The following is a 26,732-nucleotide window of genomic DNA, read 5'->3' on the forward strand; positions in this document are numbered from 1 at the left end:
CTACTTTGTCTCCTCGGGTTTTTCAGCCTCTGCTTCTCCAACTGATAAGGTGCCACTACCATATTTTTTCACTCGGGTTTCTACTCTGGCAAGTCTCTGCTTCACCTTTTGTTGAGCTGAGGTGTATTCTGCCAAGAGCCTCGCAAACCTGGTCTGCAGTGTATCAAGAGCTGTTTCAAGTCTTTCTACTTTTTCTTCCAAGTCTTTTGGGTCAGCTCCTGCTTTTGCTGCTTCCTCATCTATTAAATTGTCTTTCATCAGAATTTGTCGCCCTTTCTCTTCCAGAGCCTTTTTGGCTTCTGGATATTCTGTGAGGGCTTCCATTAAATCATCCTTAGACAAGCAGAACAAATCAGAATAACCAATGCTCCTTATGTTAGCTGTCCTCCTGTTGCCAGATTTGCTACCTTTGATGTTTAGGATGCTGATTTCACCAAAGTAGCTGCCATCGCTTAGGACTACAAATTGGGTTATGCCATCATCCGCCACCACAGCCAATTTTCCCTCTTTAATAATGTACATTTCTCTCCCAATATCTCCCTTTTTGCAAATGTAGTCCCCTGGACTGAAGACGGTAGGTTTCAGTTTCAGCACCAGCTCAATGAGAAGTCCAGCTTCACAATCCTGGAATATACGCACTTTCTTCAGTGTGTCCAAGTGGACATTGATGGCAATTTCAGCCTTCAACTTGTCAGGCAGATTTTTGAGAACTTCCTTCTCATCCACCGTTTTCTTGTTGGTCCAGAGGTAATCAAACCACTTAATAACCCTGGCTTCCAAATCCTTAGTCACTTTTCGGAAATGCATATACTGTTTGATGGAATCCACTTTGGCCTGGAACTCTGCCCTGGAGGCATTCATGTTGGAAATCATGGAGCCCACGTTACCAACAATGGTAGCGAAGATCAGCACACCCACCAGAAAGTCAATGACCACAAAGAGATACTCTTCATCTTTCACCGGAGGAGGTGTTTCTCCAATGGTTGTCAGCGTGAGCGTTGACCAGTACAGACTGTAAATGTACTTTCTAGACAGGCGCCCATACTCTGGAATGGACACATTGGGGTAGACCCAAGAGTCGGTTCCAAATCCAATGAGCTTCGAGATCGCAAAGTATATACACGCGTTCCAGTGAATGATGATAAGAATGTATAAGACAAGATTTCCAATACGAAATATGTTTGGATAATTTGTCCTGGTTTCAGTTCGGTCAAAAAACTCAAAGAGCCGAGCAATCCTCAGCAAGCGGTTAAATCGCAGTTCGGGGTAGTTTAGACCAATCTTCAAATATGCCAGGTCTGTTGGCAGAAGAGACAGCACATCCAGTCTGAACTGCGTAGTTTTGGTATAATGATCTCGTAATTTCTTTTCATCCTGAACTAGCAAGCCTTGTTCAAGAAAGCCTTCAAAGAATAAAAATACCTATTTTACTTGTCAGAATAAAAATACCATCAATAGTACTGAGTGACTTACATTTCAGATACCTGAGAACACTAACAGTTGTACTGTTATGCATAGAGACATTGAAACACTATGAGTTCGTTTAATGAAAAATATTTAATTGCAAATTAAAATATTTAAATTAAGTTTCAAAGCTGATATATAAAGAGCAATGACTCTGTCATTACCACAGCGCTTCCTGCAGTTTTCCACTCTATTCTGGGACAGCTGTATCTTTTTATTTCGGCTATCTTTGCAAAAATAAAGGAGAGAGTCAAACGTCTAATTTTTCATGAATCATTGGCATGAGTCATAATGAAAGTTAAGCAAGTGTTAAGCAATTGTGTGTAAAATTGGAGTGGAATATTTTTTTTAAATAAATACCAGGAATAATTAGGTATGATGGATTGTGGGAAACTTTTTCCGAACAATATAGATACCCTTGAGATAAAGAAATCCAGTTTACACACACACACATACCCTGCCCCGAGCCATGCTTTTCCTCTTGTGTCCAATCCTAAAGCTGACAGGACTTTCCTTTTCATTTTGGGAAAATGGGTTGCACTTTTTTTGTGTGTTTCTAGTGAGAGAATTTTGTACATTGTAAGCAGAATTTTGTACATTGTAAGCAGAATTTTGTACATTGGTATTTCTTCATTCAAAATACTTTGGAAAGTATTAGATTTAAAAAAAATATGAGGAGACATAAAAAGTGGTAAGAGACCTTAAAGCAACCTGTGTCTGTGTAAGAGTTCTCACAGAAAGGCTGCCCGAGCAGTACAGCTGCAGGGCTGGTTTGTACCTCTGAAAGCTCTGAAGGCATTGCAAATGTTCTGCAGGGAACAGCCTATGCACTGCAAAATACTTGCTGCGATTGCAAGTGGAGATGTCCAGCTGCCTGCCCACTAGACCCAGCCAGGAGGAAAAGCCCACTGAGAGAAAAGCAAAACATTCCCTGTGTCGGAGGGATTACCACATTTTGCTAATCCCTTAGCAATCCACAAGCAGCAGCTTTCCAGGGAAGCGTCTGCTGAGGAAGACCGAGCTGCATTTCTTTGTGCCCTATACAGCATGGCTGTATTTCTGGAATGTGTGCCTGTCTGTACCGGTGCCTCATGTGTATGTGTGTGTCTGTCTCAGGGGATCTGCAAACTGATGGTGACTACAAATGGAAGAAGTTCCTGTGCCATGAATGTGTTACCTCCCAGAAAATTGCTGGTCAAATACGCCCTTATTAACAGAGTTATGCAACTAAACAGAAAAGTTGGCCAGGCAGATCAATTTCTGACTAACAATTACTAAAAATAACTTTGAAAATGCCTGCCTCCTGAAGGGGGATAAAAGCCCCTCAGCTCGTTTTTGTCCCCTCACAGAACTGAAGTCCTATAGTAAAACCTTTTGAAAGCATCAAAACGCAGGGTATGCTCCCCACGACCAGCTGCTGAGAGACGTGAATCTTTTCTGCTTCATGGTGTGCAGTCACCAAACAGGGGAAATGCAGGGAAACTGGCCCAGCAGCTAGACAGGAATGCCCCACGGAGAAGCTGACGTGGATCACGGTAGTTGCAGGGCTACCTAGATCCCAGTTGAAAGCCAGTCCCTGCCCTTAGACAGCAGGGAGTCACACTCTTCCCCAAAGGCTTCCAGGACCTCTGTCCCCAAGGCAGACGGACCTTGCAGACTCACAGAAAAAGGCAGCAGGCACAGGCAGAGCCAGGAGGGGTTGACAAAGAGAGCTGACAAAGATTTCAGCACCTAAAAGAAGCGACGTCCTTATCTGAGTGCCTGAAACTGCAGCAGACACCTGCACTGAAGCGTTCAGGAGATCTCTGCGGCAATTCTGCAGTTCCAATCCAGGCCTGCAAAGCTGACCTTCTAACCATGCTTTAACAGCCGTACAACCACTATCAGGACAGCCCGTGGAAATTTTATAACTTGCATTCCCCGGACATGCCCGATTTCTGCTCAATTCCTTCCCATTGCAACAGCAAATATAACTGCAGAAGAGAAATATAGCTGGCACAGTTGACATTTTAACTACACAAAGAAGATGAAGCCCTTCCCCCCCCACCCCCCGCCTCACCCCAAATACAGCAGTCTTGTGATTTAGGCTGCTTTCTGAAATAGACTTTCCTGTTGAACAAGGTACTTGCTAAGTTTAAGAATTTGGCTTGTCAGGAATTGTGTGCTTCCCAACGTGATAGTATTTCTAGCCTCTGTCTTGGAATTACATTTACAACTTGTCACAAGCCATGATTAATGTCAAACTGTCAGCCTGATTTAAAAAAAAAAAAAAGAAAAAAGAAAATGTAAAAATCAAAGATTTAAAAGAACTCTCATTTTTTATAATGATCAGTGTGTTTTTGGACCCTTTCAAGGGACATTTTGGGGCTGGTCCATACCAGCAAATAGAACAAGCCAGGAAATATTTTCTGGCCCTGAGACCAGCTACCATGACAGCTTCTGTTCACATGTAAGTTCTCCCAGCTCCCTCCACAAATGACACCATGAACAGCACCCAACCTCTGCTGTTCTTCCGGCTGTGCCTAGACACTGCCTGAGGGACTGGCACAGACCAGACTGCATGCACCGAAGTACATCAAGGACTGTTCCAGAAATTTAACGGTATGGATCACAGTATGTTATTGCTTAGGCCTATATCATGACTTTGCTCAGTTTTAAACAGATATCCCTGTAAGGCTAGAATCTGTATCAGCTGGGCATGCTCAAATATGGAATCTTCCTAGCCTGTCTGGACTACAGAATGGGAAACTGAAGAGAACCATTTCACGCATGACATGGCACTGTCCTCACCAATCCTTTAGGTTCACACTTCCTTCAGGAAGGCAGGGCCTAAGCAGAGGCACCTGGGTTAACCCCATACCACCATCCTCCTGGTGCCACCATCCACTCTATGCCACCACCAGGCAGTGGGAGACCCAGCCAGGACCTCACAGAGGCTGCAGGCAATAGAGCTGATGGCAGAGGGGCAGCAGTGCTGGTTCCAGGCAGAGGGCATCTCCAACTGGAGGCTGAGATGGGTGCCAGATCTAGCACTTGACCAACTCAGTAACCACTCCTGAGGAGGATGCTGCACAACTTGGCTAAGAAAGCACACTTGTGGGGTGCAGTTGGTTTCTTGCCCGCTCTAATGAGCACAAGCAATATATCATGCACAGAGTGATCATGACACACAAAGTGCCTTATTCTCCCTTTTCCACACAGCCTGTTACAGTGACCACTCAGTCAGCGTTTGGCATGCCTACTAACCACTGACAGACCTGAATTTAGATTGGGATGTCCAGACTTAAAACAATACAAGCTGATCAGATGCTTCATCTTCCCAAAGCCTCCACTGTTGGGCTCTGCTGGAGTCAGGACACTACACTGGTCAGACCCCACAGGGGAATTGCTGTTTCCAGCTTTTATATCCACACTGCGTCCGAAAACACTGTAAAACCCTAGAAACACTCACCTGTCCTGAATCTGACAAACATGTCAAGAACATAGATGATATCAGAGCCATAATCCAAGAACAGCCATAATTTTATATGGTCAACTTGTAGCTCATCAAAGCAGGCTCTAAAGAAACAAAGACACCCAAAAAAAACCACAACAATTTAAACCAATTGCATAAGTAGAGCACTTGCAATGTGAGTCCTAGCAGCATGTTAGTGCACATTACTGGCACTGAAAAATTAAGGGCAGCATATCTCCATGCCTAGACATCTGCACACTAGAGCTCTGTCTAAACAGACAGTAGGATCTCTCCAAATTCAAAGATGTTTAGGCCAGGAGCAAAACTCAAACACATGCCACACAGGTGTACTTACGGAGGCACACACATATCCCTTCAATTAAACATGCATCAGATTTCATGGGATACACATCTTCACTAAGATAATTCCCAAATGGAAGATTTGTTTCTGAGTGGCAAGCTATTCTCATTTCTCCCTGCCACCTGACAGAGCCTGACATCGTGGACCATTTCCACAGCACTCCATTACTTTAACTCAGACTGATTTCCACATTTTGTGAGGGAAAATAAATACTCGAGTAAAATCCTCCTGCCTGTCAAGCATCTATAGATGCATGATATTAATTTAAGATGACCCAACATTGTCCACACCCCTCCCTTTTGTCCTCTACTGCGTGATTGGAAGACCTCCCTCCAGCAGTGGTTTACTGAACCTACAGTGGCCAAAGCACAACTCTGCAGCTCGCCAGTAGGTGGCACACAAAGGCCACAGCCAGCAAGCACACAGGAGGAGGCTCTTCGCAAGTTAATGACAAACCGGTTTTAGACAAAAAAGATAAAAAGAAACATTGGCCATCTATTCCCAGTGATACGTATAGCGTATATCTCTAAGTGTATATGAACTGTAAATCTTCTAGGTAAGCCACCCAAAAAATACTGCAGGGAGATACAAGGACGATTTACATAGGAAACATAGTACGACACTAAATTTGAAACCTAAAATTATTATGAACTTAAATCCATACCTGCACACTAGCATACACCAGTTATAGAACACGGGTGCTGCAATTATGGTCAGCCAGTTGTAGTAAATATTGCTTGAAGGATCTATCACAAAGATCTCTTTTTTCTTCCTGGAAAGTAAAATGTGCAGATTTACACCAGAAATGTAATGAAGTGACCTGCTGGATCTCCCTCTTCTGGAGGCTGCTCATCTCATGATGAACTCACAGCTGCCTAAGAAGAGAAAGTTTCCGTGCAGGCAGCTCCGGATGAGACATCAAATATTAGCTTCAACCCATCTGACATGCTCCATTTATTTGCTTGACCCAACTTTGGAAAAAGTAAGAGTGGAAAGCAAACCAGATCCATTCACACTGCCCAGGCTGAAAACCACACCCTTTCTGCATATAACACCCACTGAAAAAAAGTAAAACATTAAATGCTTCTTATTATCATTCCAGCCAGCAAGAGCCTTCCTTTGCAAACTAATTTAGAAGTTTTTGGCAAAACCTATTGTGTAAATGACTGTAGGAGCACACATTTAAGCAAGCAGAACACGTTTGTATTGAAATACGTGTTTACACAAGTAAGCCTGTGTGTGCATACAAACATATAGTGTGTGACTAGAACTAAAACATGTATTTATATGTAAAGGCAAATTTCACACATTCACAGTCCTGGCTCCCTAGGCTTCAACAATGAGGGATGTTAAATGAAGCACGCAAGCCTCAAATTTAAAGAAGATTTAAAGAACAGTATGGCTAATGGCACAAGTAGCATATGCTCAGAAGTGCCCTTCCCCAGCATGAGAAAGGTTGATACTGAACAGATAGCAATTAGGCATGTTTCATGTAATCAGAGGAAATACGTATTAGTGGATTGTGAGGTCCACAGCTGCAGAATTTATTCCAACAGTAACAGATGATAGTGTGACCTGTATAGTGCGGGGAATATGTGACGGGGCAATGCTTGAGTATGTATTTGTGTGACTTTTCCTTATCTCCAAGACTGTAAATATATTAAAATGTAATGATGATTAATTGCATACTTGTGTGTATTTCTGTCATTATCCCTGCTGTCAGCTGAATGTCCAGATGATGATTTTAGTAAAGGAAACAGCTTTAATCTAAAAAGTATTTACCTTGCCATCTCCACAACAGGTTTTGAGCCATTTCTTCTAAAACACTGGTCACCACCTCAAAACTGAAATATCATCTTCATATGACAGAGTACACTACCTTCTAGACATTAAAACATTTACTTTCTTTGCTGAAATGTTTTTAAATGCTTTAGGCTACTGCAAAGCTCAGGCTCTTACTAGATAGTAATTGAAGCTGAAAGAGAATCCATAGAACTTTCTAATAGGCTTTCTAATAAAACAAAACTTTCATTAAGAAAGTCAAGACCTTGAGATCAAGCAGATTCCATTTGGAAGTGATTCCTAAATACATGTCCCCATGCCTACACAGCACATGCCACCATATGAACACATATAAACTTACAGTATATTATGCCAACATACTCCTTAACTGTGAAGTCCACTCAAATGCGTTCTCCTTTTATCTGCTAACATTGTTATTTTAGAATCATAAAATGGTTCGGGTTGGAAGTGACCTTAAAGATCATCGAGTTCCAACCCCCCTGCCATGGGCAGGGACACCTCCCACTAGACCAGGTTGCTCAAAGCCCCATCCAACCTGGCCTTAAACACTTCCAGGGATGGGGCATCCACAACTTCTCTGGGCAACCTGTTCCAGGGTCTCACCACTCTCACAGTGAAGAATGTCTTCCCAATCTAAATCTACCCTCTTAGAGTTTGAAGCCATTACCCCTCATCCTATCACTACCTACCCTTGTAAAAAGTCCCTCTCCAGCTTCCTTCTAAGCCCCCTTTAGGTACTGGAAGGCTGCTATAAGGTCTGCCAGGAGCCTTCTCTTCTCCAGGCTGAACAACCCCAGCTCTCTCAGCCTGTCTTCATAGGAGAGGGGCTCCAGCCCTCTGATCATCTTCATGGCCCTCCGCTGGACCCACTCCAACAGGTCCATGTCCTTCTTGCGTTGAGGACTCCAGAGCTGGATGCAATACTCCAGGTGGGGTCTCATCAGGGCAGAATAGAAGGGTAGAATCACCTCCCTCAACCTGCTGGCCACACTGCTTTTGATGCAGCCCAGGATGCAGTCGGCTTTCTGGGCTGCCAGTGCACATTGCTGGCTCATGTTGAGCTTCTCATCCACTAACACCCCCAAGTCCTTCTCCTCAAGGCTGCTCTCAATCAATGACTGGTAACACTAAATTGTACTATGTTTGGGTCAGCTTTGGGGGAACAAATTAAGAGTATGATCCATTTCTGCCGAAAGCATTCTAATGATCTCGTTTTGTTGCAGAAATACAACACCTCCTAAACACCGGAAGCAAACCTCAGTGATCACTAGTAATGAACTTAACCATATTAAGTAATTAAATATGCTAGTCAGTGTAATAAGTAAATCTGTAAACAGTAAATCTGTAATTTTCTACATGTAAGATTTTTGTTCTTTGTCCAAATCAAACTTTTCGTTCATCTGCTCTGAATCTTTATGGACATTCCAGAATAATGAATAGCCCATGCAGATCTGCAAAGCAGGCTGCAATCCTAAAACGCCCTCATAGTAAAAAAGTGATCTTCAACAGCAAATCAAAGCGACCAGAGGTCGCTGAATTCCCTTTTACTGACCTAGGAAGCTGTTCACGACAGGTCTAAACCCAGGTGTTAAAGGTGCAACACGTTTGTTGAGCAGTTGCACCTTTCGAAAGGAAAAAACATTAAAAATTTGACAGGCTAACATTCTGCAGCCTACAGAACAATAGTTGTCATGGAAGTGGTACGATGAAATGCCATACCATACTTTGTAGTGTAGGAGGTGTGTTACAAGCACACATTCATTTTTTATACTTACTCTTCCTTTTTTTTATCATCTTTTTTGTCATCTTTTTTGTCATCTTTCTTTTCCTCTTTCTTTTCCTCCTTCTTTTCCTCCTTCTTTTCCTCTTTTTTCTCCTCTTTAACCTCTTTCTTTTCTTCCTTTTTGCTGTTGCAACATAATGTAAGGCTTAGCAGTATTACCAATATTCTAGCAGTTAAGGGAGAGAGAGGGTGGATGTTGAGGTACAGGAAACTAGACTAGGCTCTGGACAGAGCAGGACAGGGATCCAAGTGGTAAAAATGGTTTACAAGCTGAGGCCTCCCAAGCTGACACCACCACGCTAGCACATCAGGTAACCAGCTGGCTGATTCTGTGCATTAGTCACCCACACTTTCTTGACCTTTTCAGACATCAGTGTACCAGGCCGACTTTAATTAAATGCTTCCAGTTTGTTTCATTCTTTAGAACTCAGGCTTTAAAAAGGAATCTGTCAAATGATAATAGAATTTGAAATGACTTAACAAACTGTCAATGTTCTTTGCATATCTGAAACCTCACCGTGACTGTCTGAAGCTTTAATGGTAATTAAATGAAATGAGGCTGAATTTCTTCTCACAGTTCTTTAAAACCAACATAGCTATAATTAATTAATTAATTACCTCTGGCTTCAACAATTGCCTTGGAGAAGGATCTCAGTCAATGTCTGAACAAAAGCAACAAATGTAGAGAAAAGAGGTGTGCCTCATTTAATTACATAGTAGTCATTTTATAAATGCTTTAGTCAACATGATTAAGCCAACCTACTTTAGATCTCTACAGTAGAGATCTACTGCATCTACGAGATAGTCCATAGTCCATATCTACAAGATGACTTGTGCCCTAAAAGCATTTTTATCTTTCCATCAACGGAAAAGGAAGAATGGGGTTGCCTAGTTCAGATGCAGGTGCCTATGTTTGGTGAGAGAAGCCATGCCCAAGTTGCTCTGCCTGTATTCGATTGTCACAGCATTCAAAGGCTAAGCATTAAGCGTGAAGTTCCATTCTTGCTAAAATCAATGGGAATTTTACCTAGACTGTGTGGAACATGATTGTCCCTGTGTTTATTTATTGCTTTTCATGCAAAAAAGTAAAATATGGACTATTTAATGTAATTATATCCTACCATTCCATAGTATCCAGCACAGACCCAAGCTGCAAGATTTAATTCCAGACATGGATTTTCATACTGTTCAAGTACATACAGCCTTTAACTCATTAGAATGTGATAAGTCAGATATGAAGATGAATCTGACTTCCCCCATTCTTAGGTTTGTCTGCACAGAAGAGCTTTGAGCTATGTTAACTTATGCAGATAGGCCCACACATCCTCTTCAAAAATGCAGAAAGTTAACATCTTTCCTAAGATTCTGTCAATACTTAATCTTAGAGCTAAATCTGCTCCATGTATTGGTCAAGAATCATGTAAGCTTAAGAACGGCACTCATTTGTACACGCAGAAAATCTATCATCTGAGATCTCCCTCTTTTGTATTTGAAATTTCTTTATTCCTTGAAGCAGAAAGTGTCCCCATTGGCTAGACAGAAAAGCCCAACTGTTCCTGAGCCTACTGTGTATGTGGATAATGCATATGTAAACATAACTCTCCACACATAAGATCTGATTTGGATGAAAGCCATGGACTCCTGCTCCCATGGGAGTTACGTGTTCTCCTCTGAACTGCCAAGACTGGGTCTGATTCTCCCCTTGCAGTAGTGTCAAGAAAGGACAAATTAGTTCAACAACAGCAACATCCCACAGCAAAGACAGAATGTGTACTAACAGTTGAAAAAATGCTGCTTACAGGATTTGAACCATCAGGTACAACATTTAGTGAGCACAAGCTCACCTGTGCTTTTCATGTATACTTGCTTGCATTACTCAAATCAGAAAAAGTCTACGCTGTGAATGGCAGTTCTGTCTATAAATGTGCTTGTTACATGGAAAAAGAAGGACTCCAAGGGAGAAGACAACAGTCATCGATTTTAAGGCAGCAGCAGCTTTTACTTAGCAATGAGTGCCTGTTCCAATTCTTACCCTTAGACATTTCCATAGTTTTGCAGCACTACAATGCAATTTGGAAAAGCCGAGACTCAACTGAAAATGCTGAGATCTTACACTCCTCCATGTCCTACCAAGCTGGCCAACCAATACCTTCCAAGCTGACCAACACCAGCGAAACCTTTAAAATTATACAGTGCAAGGGAGCGTAACTGGAGAAGAAGAGAACCTTCGGGTTGACTGATCTTCTATTTATACATGCATCTCAACTGAAAGAAACGTTTTCGTTTACCAAGGCTGATTTCTACATGGCAGTGGGAACTGCCTCCCAGGTATTTATACCTCTGCACTGACCCTCCTGGATTTTTATGGCTTCTCTTTCAAATCTTCCCTGAAAATTCCTTCCTATTTAAAAATCATATCAGGATTTCACTGCACATTACTATGCATGGTGCCTGATCTAAGGGCCAATTCACAGTTGCTGTTGTTAGCATTAGCATAGCTCCTCAATAGCTCAGATGTCTGGCACTCTTACCTGAAAGGGAGAACTATGAGTAAACATAATTTTCAAAGGCTAGGGCCACTATACATTTGTGGGTGCTGTTACACAGGGAAAAGTAGGCTGAGCTAGAGAATCAATCGAAAAGTCTCAGTGGTGGTGAACTGTGGAGGGAATATTTTGTCAATTCCAACTTCCTCCTATGTTTTGTTTTAAAAAAAAGGAGGAAAAAGCATCTAATGCCAAAACTTTTTTTACTCTGGCCTGACATCTCCTACAAACCCATCTGTCAACTAGGTATCTTTCATAAGTGAGATTCTTCTATTTCTGTGGCCTCTGTTCATCTCTCTATTGGTAACTCCCAACTTCTCATACTCCCACCTACTCATAGTCTGACAGTGGAAGTCACTTGGAGGAAAAGGCTGGCCGTAATCAAAAACTTGAAAGCATGACCTACAGTTCCCCAGGGGCAGGCACTCTTAGGTTTTTAACACAATGAAAACCCCAAAGCTTCAAAAAAACCTGCATCTTTTTTTCTTTATCAGTGCTACTGAGTAAATTGGAATCCAGTAACTAATAAACCAGTTTGTGCCTGTCCTCTTTGTCAGCAATACAGTGGTATCCATTCTGTGTTTGCAGCACATTCAAAACAGCATGCATCTTCAGACTTAGAAAACAAGTCTTCATCAGTCCCTATAAAAACACTGTCATAGTCTTTGAATGAGTCAAATATTTGCATTTCTCATCTGTCAAGTACTTTGCAAATCAAGGATGTTTCAGACTGTCAGGCAGGTAGACAGACAGGTGTTGTCTTCATTTAAAAATAATGAAACATTGGAAGGATGAAAGTTTTGCCCAAGGCACATGAGTCATTGTCAGAAAGAGAGTAAGACAGCAGTATTTCCATCCTAATCGGTCCTTTGGGCCCTGACTAGCAGGCGAGGCTCCAGGCTTTTAGCACCCATTCTAAATAAAATTCTGCACATTTCCATCACTGTTCACTGCATACTGATTTTCCTTTTTAATAAAAGTTATGCAAACCAAACCATAAAGTTGCTTCAGGAGCAGGATGACCTCTTGTTCAGTTATGTGCACAGAGGTTTTGCAGCATCATTTAAAATGTACAGTTTGAGCTAGCCTGTGATGGAGCTATTTGGAGGGAAAAAAAAGTGTTTCTTGAAAGTATTTCTGAAATAATCAGAAACTGTTCTGATTATTTTTATTTCTTGTTTTCACCTGGAAAGTAGTGAAAAAAATTAACTGTCATCATGTGTGAGAACCGATCTGCTGCTGGATGCTACAGAGCAGACATCCTCAGATAGCTCTGTCCTCAGATGCTCTAAAACACTCAACAAACATTGGCGTTGGGTGATTTTAAATTACAGGAGCTCTTCACCTTTTCAAAAGATTTCTCTTTGGCGTAACATTGTGAAATATCTTGTCAAATGTACAAAACAGACTACGAAGGGCAGCTTCTGTCAGAGCTTCTGTTGCAATGCGACCTTTATTATGTTGCCTGTCACTCTCTCTACATCTACACCAACAATATCTGCTGAACTGAAACACACACTTTAAAAAATGGTTAGTTTTCATTTAGACTGCACACATGAGTGTTTTCCTGGTACCCTGAATCAGTGCCACTTCTCATTTGACAACCTGAAATTTTTGGGGCACTTGATTTGCAAAAAGAGACTAGTACATCAAAAGAGGAAAATCACTATTAGAAAATTAATACCTGAATCTCATTTAAAAACTGACAAATTAATGAATCAATTGGCAGTGCAGTAAAATCAGCCAGCTGAACTAGAGAAGGTAGGGACTAAATGGTTAATCAAATTCACTTTTTGAGAGGTAAGGGTAACTTCAGACAAAAAGAAGTTCACAGGGAACATGAAGGATGCTTTTCATACTAAGAAAACTAGATCTTTCTTTATAATCAAACTATATTCTTAGGAAAGGCTTAGGAAAAGATAAGGGATTTATACTACAGATGTTACTAGGCTGGAAAGGGAAAACAAAAAGAATCTACTAGTGAAAAGGTGTTTGGAAGTTACCAGTACTTACTCTTCGTTGGTGTTGTTGCTATAGTTGACATTAAACCTGGCCAAGGGCCAGTGACTGCAGCAAGTTAAATAAAACACATTAAAGAGTGTAAAGACTGTAAGTATTTCATACACGTGTTTACCGACATGACGGACTGACTTACTAGCTTCTCACATATGCTCTGATAAGATTAGGAAGGTCAGCTTTGACTGCAGTGGTAAGCCCCTTTGCATAACTCTTTCAAGGCACCAGTTTCTTTTTACCATGTGCTTGGCATACACATTTGTGATGTCTGAAGCTTGTTCTCAGGCGTATTAGTGCATGGCAACATGCATCTCACTATTTTTAGCCCTGTAATCATTTGGCCACTATTTTAAGCTTTCTTCAATCCTTTCAAGTCTTCTTCACAGATGCAGCGTCAAGGCTTGTGGATAAGTAACAACCATACTTACCATTGCTGCAGAATTAAGCCTTCATGATAGAAAAACTGAGAGTTGCAACAGTATAAAACTGAGAAGGTAAGGACGGATATTCCCAAATTCACTTCTTCTAATAGCTTTATATAGAGGTTTGTTGGCCCAGGACCAACGTTGTCCTCTCTAATTACTTTGAATTTGCAGTTGCTACTGATCCCAATGTCTGAAAAATCAGACAACAGTCTGGCTAATTCAACAAAATGTGCTTTTGAGCTGAATTTCTAAGGAGTAGATTAAGTGAGGATAATAAGGCTGTGCTGGACCACAACAAATCAAGGTAACCTGTATCATGCACAGCCCTTAAAAGGTTCTTGTGTTAATCTGAAATACTAGTTGAGATTTTGAAACAAATCAACTTATTACTTGCTTACCTACCAATCTTGACGCCTAATACCAAACAGAACATCAACTTTTGTCTTGGGACTTCATTTTCCTCTTTTAGCTGGAGTGAAATTTAAAACACTGTACCATATATTTATAAAGTAATAAGAATTCAAGTCAAAAGACTATAAACACATAAATGTTTCTTTTGCAAGCCTCTGTTGTTTTATCGAGAAAAAATTAAGATCAGACTGAACCTACCTTCCATACCAAAGACTGAGTATGTGCTAATAAGTTCGTCAGCAGCGAAAAGATCTTTTTCATTTCTGCACCAGAAGCCTTCTGTAATGTTAGCAGCTGAACTCCTGAGCAGGTGTAACAAAGCAATGACACGTTTTGCACAACTGCTTGTTTGGAGTTTCCTAGCACTGGCAGATAATGTGCATAACAGTAATGTCCTGAAAAGCCACAACGAGCATCATCCTAGTTTATTGAAATAGAAATTGCATTCATCCTCAGCAGAGAGGAGTTTAGCAACCTCAAGTCGCACAGTTAGCATATGATAAAATTCCAGTTCTGAGAAACCACTCTGCCTGAAGCAGCATGATCAAAATCCTTTACTTAAAGATCTTTGCCACAGTGTGTTTGAGGGGGAAAGAGAAAATCTGCTGAAAGCCATAATACTTCAGTTATGTGAAGATTCCTAGGCAGCATTAGATACTCTGTTCATCTCCCATGCTAAGCTCCTTACTCTCTTCTTAAAATAAAACCTACATCCTAATCACCAAGAAAATACTATAACCTCAGTCGTCTTCATTTAAACTATAAACACATCTTCTTACCTGTTTACTCCCCCAGGCCGCTCACGGATACCCAGAAAGGAGCGGATGTTGCTTTGCCTAGTGGACACCTCTATGAGCTCTGGCCCTCGGATACGTTCCAGGAAAGAATCAGGTCTTTTGTCCTCATGGTGCAAATGTCTTGCAGCCCATGACCTCACAGATACGACAAATCGTGATAGCCTGCATGGAACAGACATACAACATCAATTGAACCAGAAAAGAACATCAGATGGCTTAAATCATCCCCCAAAAAGGTAGCCCAGGATGATTTTTTTCTCCACTTATCCACCTGCCATGAAATTAAACTTGATGGATTAACTGCGTGAACCCAGCCACTTCCCACAATTTCATACATCACCTTTTGCAGTGGATCAGGAAAGTATCTCACACATCAGTTCCTAATCCACTGTATCAGCGCTGCAGGAGCAACAGAAGAATATTCTTGCCAAGTGGCTGGGGTGGGGCGGTTGACTTCTGACAAACTTCTGACATTATGTGATAATGGGGACTGACATGGACTGACAGAATTAGAAGATATAAAATACTCATAGGACCACATGCTCAAGGGCTGGTACACACAATGGAAACAAAAGCTGAATAGTTGGTGAGGATGGACTTTGAAATAAGGAATTATAAAAATTCACTCACTTTCCCTGTGATTTTAAAGGGTCTGCAGACATAGTAATTGCCTATCACACATAAACCTGCCTACTGCATAGGAAGCACTATTCCTTCATCCTAAATTTCTAGCAGAGCACTGAAATGAGATAAGCAAAAAGTCATGACAACATAGTTAATTTATTGCTGAATCCTTATGTATCTTTTTCTCTACCCAGTAATTCACATTATGAATCCTTACAATGTTTTCTGTCAAAGTTCAAAAGGAAACATGTTTCTGAAAAATTGAAAATAATGGAGACTCAAATCTACAAAAGTGATTATATGTATTACCCACACAATATATTGTATTATTTCCTATCAACAGTCTAGTTTGGACAAAAGTGATGTTAATTCAGATTTCCCAAACTTGGCCTCGAAAACAGCATAATGAAATCCTGAACGATGCTTAACTTCTTACAGAGACCTTGGGCTACTCAAGGAAAGTTCTTTACGTTCTCTCTGCATTGGCTGGTATTACATATGTCCTCAGAATCCACAAAGAGGTTGATACGAACAATTTAAATCTTATGGTAATGTACATCTGCCTCTTGATTACAGTTCTCAAGGGCCTAACTACACCTCCTCATAGGTCTTGCCCAGGTTCTCTTACCCTGATATAAAAAGGACAAAAAAGTCAGGAATAACATCACATGTCAGGAATTAGAAAAAAGATATTTCTAGTTCTTTAGCGCTATACCAAGATAGCATCATATAAATCATCTACAACTGACAATAATTAAGAGAATTCAAAGCCTACCAGGAACACAAAAGAAAAGCAGATCTGTACATAAAAGTCTGAGATTATTTAATAGATTCTTCACTCTACTCAAAATACGCTGCATAAAATTAAGCTACAGAATTTTTCTCTTTGCCTGAGCAGAACTCAGCTTTCACATAAGGACTGGTATGGAAAACTACTAATATGGATGTTCTTACATTAGAAAATAAAGCATTTTGATGAGACCTGTCAGTTAAGAAGCAAACAGATTTTACCAAATAAGATTGAGAGCCTCTCTATTTGAACAAAGAAGTAGAATTTTCTGATTTCTGCCATGCTATATTATTTTCACTTTTTTGTCCTTTACATCTTGAAGGAAGATACTCAGTTAAGTCCATCAAATGCTGTTGTCTTAGTTCCTTGAGAATTTGCATTCAAGAGGCATGTTATGTTACCATAATATTTAAATTGCTAAGCATTCATGTTTTCAGAACAGGCTTCCTTGTATATTCAGAACATAAGTAACTGTAGCTACACATGGGTAATTCAAACTATCCTTAAAAAGGTAAAGAACAATATAAACAAAGATTAAAAAGGAAGTTCTCAATATGAGTTTATATATTAATGTACTTTATCCTTACACAAAACACACAACTATAAATGTTTTTCACCTAAAACCAACTTCTTGCAGACTTTGTCATCTACATGCAGTGGTGTCACTATCTGACAACCAAACAGGGAAATGCAAGTTTATTCTCCACCATCCAAAAGGCTGAAGTGTAAACAGCACTCTTTAAATTACTCCAGTTTATAATATTTTTTTCTTTGCTCTTTGAAATACATTATGCTTAAATTGAGTATGATCTGCATTGTGTGTAACAGCGGTATGTGAAGACAGAGCTCTGCAGCCTCAGCTGGAAATATTTAAAGCAGACACAATACATTTTTGAAGCTCCATTTCAGGTTTATGTTTAAATCCTGGTAAAGTAAATGACTTAAGCAAATGGTTGGCTTCAATTTTGCTGACTAAGGCTCCCAATCCATTATAAACATAACTGGATTCTAAAAACCTGAGACAAACCCTTGGACTCTAAACACAAGAGCCCCTGCCTCCTCCCTTGCTAGAGCCATCTACCAGCAAGGAAAATCATTATGTCTTATTTGATAGGAAAGAAACATTACATCAGCTATCAGTCAGAACCAAACACTTAACCATTTACAGTTTGGCCTCACTTCACGTATTTCTTCAGTGTTCAGTATATTTTCAGATACTTTTTTGTATTCAGACTAATTTGTGTGAGTTCTTTCAGCATCTCTACAGTGATATTCTAGAGAATAAAAATTCTAAGGTTTTTATTAGCAATGAGTAAGCAATGAGTTCAGAATCAATGTTAAAAGCAGCTTCTGATACTTTTTATAGACTTTTTTCAGCTGGACTCCATCCATTTTCTTGGAAAGTGATGGTTCTTCTTACTTTGCTTCCAAACTGTGATCAGTCTCTTTCAACAAGTTAAACTTAATACCAGAAATTATATTAGTTAGCATGTTACCTTGCCATTGCTCCACTGCCCGTGAATGAGCTCGTCTGGGATTCAGATAGATGTCTTCCCTCCACAGAAATGACCCTCTGCAGTTCCGAAGATGCATCCTCACACAGTGAATGGGTTCTGCAAAAGCAAAATTTTTTTTATTAATTCCATACAGCCTCCAGCAGACTTCCCCCCATCTGATTTTTTTCCACCAGTACACCAGAAAATAATGCAGCAAATTGTCCTCCTCCTAGTAATATGGCATACGTTTGACAAACATAGAGCTAAACCGATATTCTTACTTTTCTGGAGCCATCCAACATGAAATGAAGTCAGTGGAGGCTCTGCCATCTGTTCCAGGAAGCTCAGAAGCGGATTCCCTACTGGTCAGTACTACTCTGGTGTGCAGATACACAATTATGGGGAGCATGTTTTCTACACTAACACCTTCTGTAAGGCCTCAGCAGCTTTCCTTCAACATGGAGTTCATCCCCAGGGGACTTCAAAGTGACTGCCCACTGCTTTTTTAGTGTTGTTCTCCTAGATACTGTTTGGGTTTAACAGTCTGGAATTTCTACCAGCCCGGTTCCTATTTATGACTCGAAGACAATATGCATCTCCTTTTGTTTTCACTCCTGCTTGGACTGAAAGGGAAAAACTGTGATTTTACAGTAGTTAGCCCTGAACAGCACCACTGCAGGTCTTATCAGCCTGTTGCCACCAGCTGCATAACTGCAGACCTAATGCTGCTCGCTTCATCACTGAAACTTCACCTATTGCATAGCAAAACAGGCTACAGATCTTCAGGATGAGGCACCTCAGGCTATGGTCACACATGGAAGACACTACCGCAGCCCAGTAGCACACAACTGCAGACAGTGATTATAAAGAGAAGCTACGCACTCTGTCTGCCATCTCCCATGAGCCCCATTGTAAGACTACTTATTAGCACTGAAATAATTAGCATTTGAGATAAACAGATGGAATTTTAGCCTCATCTTTCAGTAATGGCATTTTGAAAATGACCTCACTAGAACCTGGACTTTACCAGGGCTCAGTCCGGATTTTCTTTTAAGACTCCTAGGGTTTTCTCTGTGATTTTCATTCTTTAGTATTCACTTTTACAAGACTTTGTCACATCCATTAAGGATCACTTTTTTCCCCCTTTGTAATGCGAACAGGAACTTTCACATGAGTCTGTTAATCCGTATTGCCAGGAAAACACTGGTTATAATCATACTTGCAGTATCTTCCTAAGAACTGGCAACAGCATTTTGAATGCCCACAACAGGATAATTAGCAGCTCAATTTTGTGTGTACTCACAGCTGAGAAACTGACAAACAGAGAATTAAGACTTTATTATTCCTACACAAAGAACCATGCTAAAAAAAGGGGTCCTCGCCGTCCCAGAATTCTCAAATTGTTCACTGTTTTCTTCTTCTCTTCTAACAAGAAGACACCAACAGACACTGCTTAGTATTGAAAAACTTTTATAAGACTTTTATAAAACTTTTATAAGACTATAAGACATAAAACTTTTGTGTTGTGGATGATGAGAATATTGTGGATGCCAAAGTTAACATGGTTTCTAGGGGAGAATGAACAAACTGATGGTACAGAAATCCATCATGGGTTACTAGATACACAGAGCCTGCATTCAGCCCAAGAAGTCTCCTGAGCTGGATGCTGGGAGATATTAGAGGAAAGTATTTTGCAGACAATTGTAATTTGCATGCTTTTTTTTTTTGCTTTTTCCTGGACCATCTGCCTACAGTGCTGATGGAGAAAGGATACTGGACTAGTCAGTCTTTTTCAGACCGCACTGCTCTGCCGGGTTTTATGTCCTTTTATTCCTTTTTAAGGAAAAATATGTTTTGTGTGATTTTAAACAGCAATAAACTCCAATAAATTACCACTTCTGTTCTTACTTACCAATTATTACTGGTTTTGAGTCCTGAAAATACATTTCTAAAAGAAGATAGTGGCAGTTCTTAGAAAATAATTTTAGGTGTCACAATTCAGATGTGAAAAAAAATTGTATCTTGCAGAAATACGTAGCCTTGCATGGAGGCTTAAGCCAGTATCTTTTATTTCTCATTTGGATGGATTAGAAGTTTGTGTTCAATCAGTGACTCAGAAGATGAGTAGTATCTCACTAAGTGGCAGTAACTCAACTGCTTTTAGTGACTGTACATTAAGTATTGCTTAATATATTTGCAATATATTAAAATATATTAAAATATATTTTCTCCAAATATAGGTAATTAAATATAAGGGTCACAAAATAAAATAGTGAATAATTATAATACAGAAAACAAAGTCAACAAGGTTTAAAATACTTCAGCTATCCTTCCAAGTAGAATTTTAAAAAGAAAAAATATTGTCAGAGTGCAGTCTTTGTAAGTCTAAGAAAACCCTACACAGAGGTCAGCCCCAGGAAACCAGGCCAGTCAGACTTTTCCTGCAGCCTCAGAGGGAGAACTATTTTGATTTTATAAGCATACTGAAATACAATGAACACTATGTGATGTTCTATTTTGATATAACTTTATCAGTGGTTTATCAGTGAGAACAAGGGCCAAACAGGAGTTAAAATTGCTATCCAAAATGCGCTGTTAACTATCCTTCTTATTCCTTTTTTGTAAACTTTTTTTTAGTCCCAGCCTCTTTTACTACTGACATTGCTGTGCTTGGGTATCTGCTGCCAACAAATAAAAGGCTAAGAATGAAAAGCCCAGCTTTATTTTGAGTAAATGCCTAGGAAGGCAAAGCAGAATAGTGCAGAGAGAGCTTAGTGAGTTCTAAACAAGCTTGATCAGGCACTAAAAGCAATACTGTTCTACCAGCTCCACTTACCAGCTTAGACTCATACTTGCTAAGTACATCACCTGTTAAGTGCTTCGTGTGCATCATCACCACCTCCATACTCCTCAGCAGTGTGGAAAGCTGTGTTCCATTATCTCCACACAGTCTCATCATATTTTGTGCATCTGTAACACTAAAAGTTTTACCAACTGTCTGTCCTCTTGCTAGCAGTGGCTACCGAGCACGCAATGGCACCCTCTAAACCCCAATGTTTTCAATCCAGGGTATGGCTTTTGGTGTCTGGAGCCAGAAGCATTTTGAAGACATGTTTTCATCTACGTGAAAGAAAATGGCACGCTTAGTGTGACCTGATCTGAACACCTTCCAATCTGATCCAGAGTCCCATAAAACAAATCAAACATTTCAAATTATGTAAATTGCTCTCTGGTCAGATTCTTACCAATAAGTGATCATACACACTCACTGAAAAATTTGTATTCTGTAGCGGAAAAAAAAGGCAAAACTCTCAGACTCAACTGCTGTAATCAAACTGGGCAGATTATGGACTTAACTGGTGAAATTTTGAAGTCTACATTTTTATTTTGGTTGCTTGACTGTTTTTAAAAAACAATTTTCTGATTACTCTATATGTGCAACAAGAATTTCTACAACTAGGTTTATGTTATAACTAAATATAATGATTTTTAAATAAATTCAGGTTCATCTTACAAAAAAGTTATAGATATGACGTGTAGATAACTCAGGAAAATCAAAATCATTTTGTGGAAACTACTAAAGAACTTGCATTTCACTTTTACAAATACAGCTTATGTATGTCTTCAATGGGATCAGAGAACAACACACAAAGGACTCCTCCAGGCAACGCTTATGAAAGCACCTGTCTGATAATACACAGCAATCACAAATTGTATTTTATATTTTAGTTCACACAAATGCAAATCAAAAGTAAAACTAAAATGAAACTTTCCTTCTATTATTATAACTCCCTATTATAAAACTCATATACTCATTCCCAACTTTCCTCAACCCTGTTCAGATAATACAAGAGGCCTTCTTTGTCAGCTGGCTTTATACCGATAAAGAGGGACGGTTACAGATGGGGCTTTTGATGTAACACCTTCAATGCATGTGGCATAGTTTTACTTTATTTTTACAAAAACAGAGTCACTCCTGTCTGGACTCTATAAACGTGCTTGGTATCTGCAGCAAAATGGTAACCGCTGCCATTACTATCCAAGGGTGTTACACGGTCTGAAATCAACCTGAGAAGAGAATATGCACTGTGCCAAGAAACAGAGAGCAGGCTACAAAGCAGAAACATCAGCAGATGATTGTGCCTCCTCAAGTTATGCTGAAAAATATTTTATTTCCACGGGGGTAGCAATGTCACTATATCTTAGAGAAAACTCACTGGCTCCATGCGTCTTCAGCACTACAAAACCCAATTTATTCCCATGCTTTCAAGATATCTAGCAGAGTAAGCTCTGGGAAGGATATTTACATGACCAGCTGCTCTGTACCTGTCCCTTGCCTTGACTTAACTTGGATCTAAATATGCTCAAAGATCTTCAAGCAAACCCTAGAAGACCACTTGCACCTAAAATGCATGCAAATAAACCCAAATTTTCATTTAGTAGCAATTGTTTTGAAATTCTGATTAGTTGAACAGGAATTGCTGAAGCCCTTTTGAGTAATGACTATGAGCCAGATTTCAAGGGTGGGATTTGGCTCCAGGTGACAGTGACCTAAATTAGGGTTTCTAATATAAGCTGAGTATCTAAGTTCCCATTATAGTCAATTGCCACCTTAGGGCTTGATTCAGTTGCCTCAATATAGGAGTCTAGTACCATTTGGAACACCTCAAAATACTTTATCTGACCTCTCCAGAGCGCACAGGTCTCACCTCTTATCCACTAGCCCCAGCTAAATGCTTCAGATACTCTACGGTATCTCAAATAGCTTTAGAGGCCTATTTCAGGCAACTAAATACCTCTCATAATCAACACAGCCAAACGAGCCTGAAGAGCTACTCAACTTCAGGGTAAGCTGAACAGTTCCCTAAGCTCCACTGACTTCTTGTACTGACTGCATCTCCACTGATCACAGCAAGAACTTTAGACACCTGCTGACATCAAGACACTGAAATCCAGATGTCTACAAGGCACATCTGAATCCTACTGCCAACTTTTAGGTGGCCAGACCGTGTCTATAAGTTACTGTGCTGCCTGTCCTATTTGAGCTGTTTCTATACAGAGGCTGCATTTTCAAAATGAAGACTCATTTGTTATTTTTTGTTTTGTTGATTTTTTTTTTTAACAAAATGGACCAACTTATAGCACACTATACTATAAGAATATGGGCACATGAATCACCTACTCCAGCATAATCGAGAATGACAGTTTAAAGACCACCAGCAGTTTTCTGTTAACTATTTCGGTGAATGCTTTTCCTTGATAACACCTCATTGCACACCAGAAAAGGACTTAAGCACATCCCTAGCATTAAGCATAAATTTAACACCCACTGACTTTAATGAGAACTAAGTAATATGCTTAATTGCTTTGTTGAACTACAGCCAACAGGAATTGAAGAAAGACAGAGGCAAAGGAGAAATTATGCTACTCTAGAAAACCTGGGGTTTTTTTACAATGTCTATAGTTGTATATTTTGCTACAAGGCAAAGAAGGGCTAAAATTTTGTACGGGATCTACCTTTTGGTAAAGACATATTCTTAAACAAATCTGAATTAAAAAAATATGTATCAGAATTCTTTCAGTGGTATTACAAAGGTACTGTATGTACTTACTAGCAATCACTTCAGCAATCCAAAAACCTTAAATATGAGATCTCTTTTAGAGAGATTGTATCATTTTACTCATCTATGAACTCCTGGAATTAATGCTGATAACAGCAAACTTTCTTTTAAATAAAAGGCTCTTCAAGACTCATCATCATGATAAAGTGCATTTCGTATTTCAGTCCCTCTATCTGTCGTAAGCAAGTCATTGCCTCTGAAACTGCAGATGACTGCAGTGATTTAATTCTACCTTTAAACCCTTATAACCACACTCTCACATCCCTGCCAGTAATTCCATTCTGTGAGTTGCCAATCACCTATACCCTCTACAAAAAGGACATTAAAAAAGGAAATGAAGAGGCTCATTTTGATCTGTGTTTTCCCTGTTTCTGAGATATCACTGTAAATGGAGACAGAGGGACAGGGCTCTTGCAAATCTCCCTAAGGAGGCCATGGCATAGTATAACTAAGTCAAGCAAGCCATACTGAGCAGAATAAAAGCAGCTCCATTTTCAGTAGTGTAGGTAACACCTACATGACAGAACGCACAATGTAAGCAAAGGGGCTGATTCAAACAGGACAGGGATCACACCTATACTAGATGCTAGGGGCACGCCCTCCAAAATATCATAACACATGCAGTCATATCAATCAGTCCAGCAGGATTTTGAGTGCTCTGCTCTGGGTACACATTAGAACAGCAAGAGACAGTCTGACATAGTGGAGATGGTTGACTGTAACAAGCCAAAAGAACACTTTTTGCAGTCTGTACAGGTGCTAGGGATCATCAGATACTACCCTGCAGGCCCAGCAAGGTTTGCCCAGATTAGACAAATGACTGGTATTGCGTAAAATGTAAGTGCAAGCTCACTTGCACATTTTAAACAAACACTTTGAAACTTTAAAATAAAAAATTTCCTGAAGCTTTTCACTGCATGGCACTTGGAGGATCCCTTTTTCTCCAAATCCCAGAAAGTCTGTGGGAAGCACAGTTCCTGCTATCTGCATGGTGACTTGAGAAAGAGTTGGTGTAATTCCCACTGATGTGAAAAAAATGAGTTTATTTCTGAGGTAGTACAGATTCTGGTCCCAAAACTGCAAGCCACAACAACCTTCCTTTTGCTGTCCCTTCTGCACTTTGGATATACATCGTTAAGTCAGGTAAGTGCACTGGGTCAACAATATCATGATATAACACTCCCATAATGGAGAGCTAGAGCAGTGCCACAAATTATGCAGCAATCTGTCTCCTCTTGACTGTGACGAAAGGAATATACTACCTGATACAGCCATTTTCAATCCTTTCAATATCTTCATCAGTAGTTCTGACAGACAGTCTGTGCATACCAGGGTAGGAGTGCTGGGTGTTGATTTTTGCCATTTTGCTTTACATATCAACATCTAAATGACAGCTGAAACAGTAGGAAAAAAAAAAACATTTTGTGAAAGCTGCAAAAGAAATGTGCTCAGTATTTAAAAACAGTGATTTATTAAAACAATGGAACAGCAAAAAGCAAATTCAACCATTTGAAGAATAGTCAGTGATATTTACACACACAATGATACCTATTTTATTTATTTTTTTGCACTAGACAGAAAAAAGTACTAGTAAAAGTGTGACAAGACAATCCACCATAGAAAAGGGTTACATGACACTATATTCTTTTTAGTCTCTGAGCTTTCTGAATGCCTACACTGTCATAGCTATTATCCATAGTGAAATTGCATTTAAAATCTCATTAAAAGAAAGCCAATGAATAAAAGCTAGGTAATATATGTCTAGGAAAATCCATTCCACTTTAAGTTGATCCCCTTGTGCTACTTTTATCTATTTTATGATGAAGTTTTTTATTCTGAAAATACAGATAATTCATGAAATGTATCCCGCAGCTTAATATATGCCATGCATTAATTCTATATTATCTAAACTCTGCACTAAACACATACTAGCATTTTTTCCATTTATTTCCATATGTCATTTTTATTACACTGCTTCAAGACAAGCTCTGTTAAGATATTTCACAGCCCAGCTCCTATAAGACTTAGGAAATTGACCTAAATTCCTTTCCAGGTTTGGTCTTCAATGCCTTACCAAATTCTTATCACATCTATTACCTGCAGAGCAGGTTTTAAAATTCAAGACAATTGTCTTAAAAATGAGGAACTGAAAGACTTTCAGTGAAAACTTTGAATCTTGATTATTTTTTTTTAAGTTTTGAAACTCCATTCATAAACTCTTTTTGTTTCAGATATGACTAGAATGAAATTCGCTTGGGAATCATTCAATTACATGAATTGGGATCATTCAATTACATCAGACCACCTTCCCCTTTTCATCTCTAATCCTCTGTCTCACTGACCATACAACATTCAGCTTTAACAGCAAATGAGATACGGATCTTACAGAAACCAACAATCTGCCCTGAATTATTCCTGAAGCAAAGCTCACAGTCCATGATTAGGTCTATGTTATGCATCCAGTTTCTTAAAAACCAGATACCTGACTTATCCTCCATTCAACTCCCAGGCAACTTTTTAAATTGTTTAATATATTTCAAAATATAAATTAGATTAACTTTTTTTTTTTATCCAGAAATAATGGAATGAGTCTACAAATAGCCCTTGGGCATCATTTAACACCTAAAAATCTGGTTAGTATTTCCCAATATGAATTTTACCTCAGTGCTTGCTGGTCAATTGATGTTTAGCTGTGGCTCACCTTAACCTGAGCCCTGTACATACTGCTTAACTTAAGCTTTACTGGGGGAAAAAACAGTCATTTCTATTACACGTTGATATAAAAAAATAGAGGGATCTTTCAATCTGCTCTCAGATTTGAATGTTCACTCAGAAAAACTTATTCCTAAAGTGCAGATAATTTAAGCTAAAAACATAACTATATATAAAAATGTTAACTGGAACAGTCTCACAACAGGAATCAATTTTGTCTGTTCAAAAAACATCTGCCAAATTCTTCATGTTTATGTTAGTGTATATTGATTATAAATATCAATGAATATGATTTCTTTTAAAATGATTCAGCCTTAGAGGGACATTGTTATCAATAAATTAGCCAGCCAAATGAACAGGTCTCAAAATAGGTATGATACCAAAAATATCTCATCTCCAGGAAAATTTTTCATAAATCATTTTTTAGTT

The 26,732-nt window shown here is 39.5% G+C and overlaps 1 protein-coding gene across 1 annotated transcript; it reads right to left on the bottom strand.

Moving 5' to 3' along the window:
* CNGA3 (cyclic nucleotide gated channel subunit alpha 3) lies at window positions 1-24,954 on the bottom strand. The gene is made up of 8 exons (XM_074149494.1): window positions 24,854-24,954; window positions 17,971-18,087; window positions 15,043-15,222; window positions 13,425-13,478; window positions 8,858-8,989; window positions 5,944-6,051; window positions 4,916-5,022; window positions 1-1,403 (listed from the first exon to the last, which is right to left on the bottom strand). Exons 1-8 carry the CDS (start codon window positions 24,952-24,954, stop codon window positions 1-3), a joined length of 2,202 nt encoding a protein of 733 aa, XP_074005595.1.
* Between the last annotated feature and the right edge of the window lie 1,778 nt (window positions 24,955-26,732).

Source organism: Numenius arquata, chromosome 1 (assembly GCF_964106895.1).
Source record: "Numenius arquata chromosome 1, bNumArq3.hap1.1, whole genome shotgun sequence".
NCBI classification, from domain to species: domain Eukaryota; kingdom Metazoa; phylum Chordata; class Aves; order Charadriiformes; family Scolopacidae; genus Numenius; species Numenius arquata.

Coding starts and splice junctions, on each gene's coding strand:
- CNGA3 (XM_074149494.1), bottom strand. CDS start 24,954: ATGGCAAAAATCAACACCCAGCACTCCTACCCTGGTATGCACAGACTG. Junction 6,052..8,857: donor GATGATAAAAAAAAGGAAGA/GTAAGTATAAAA, acceptor TTTACTTTCCAG/GAAGAAAAAAGAGATCTTTG. Junction 5,023..5,943: donor TGGTGTATGCTAGTGTGCAG/GTATGGATTTAA, acceptor TTGTTTCTTTAG/AGCCTGCTTTGATGAGCTAC.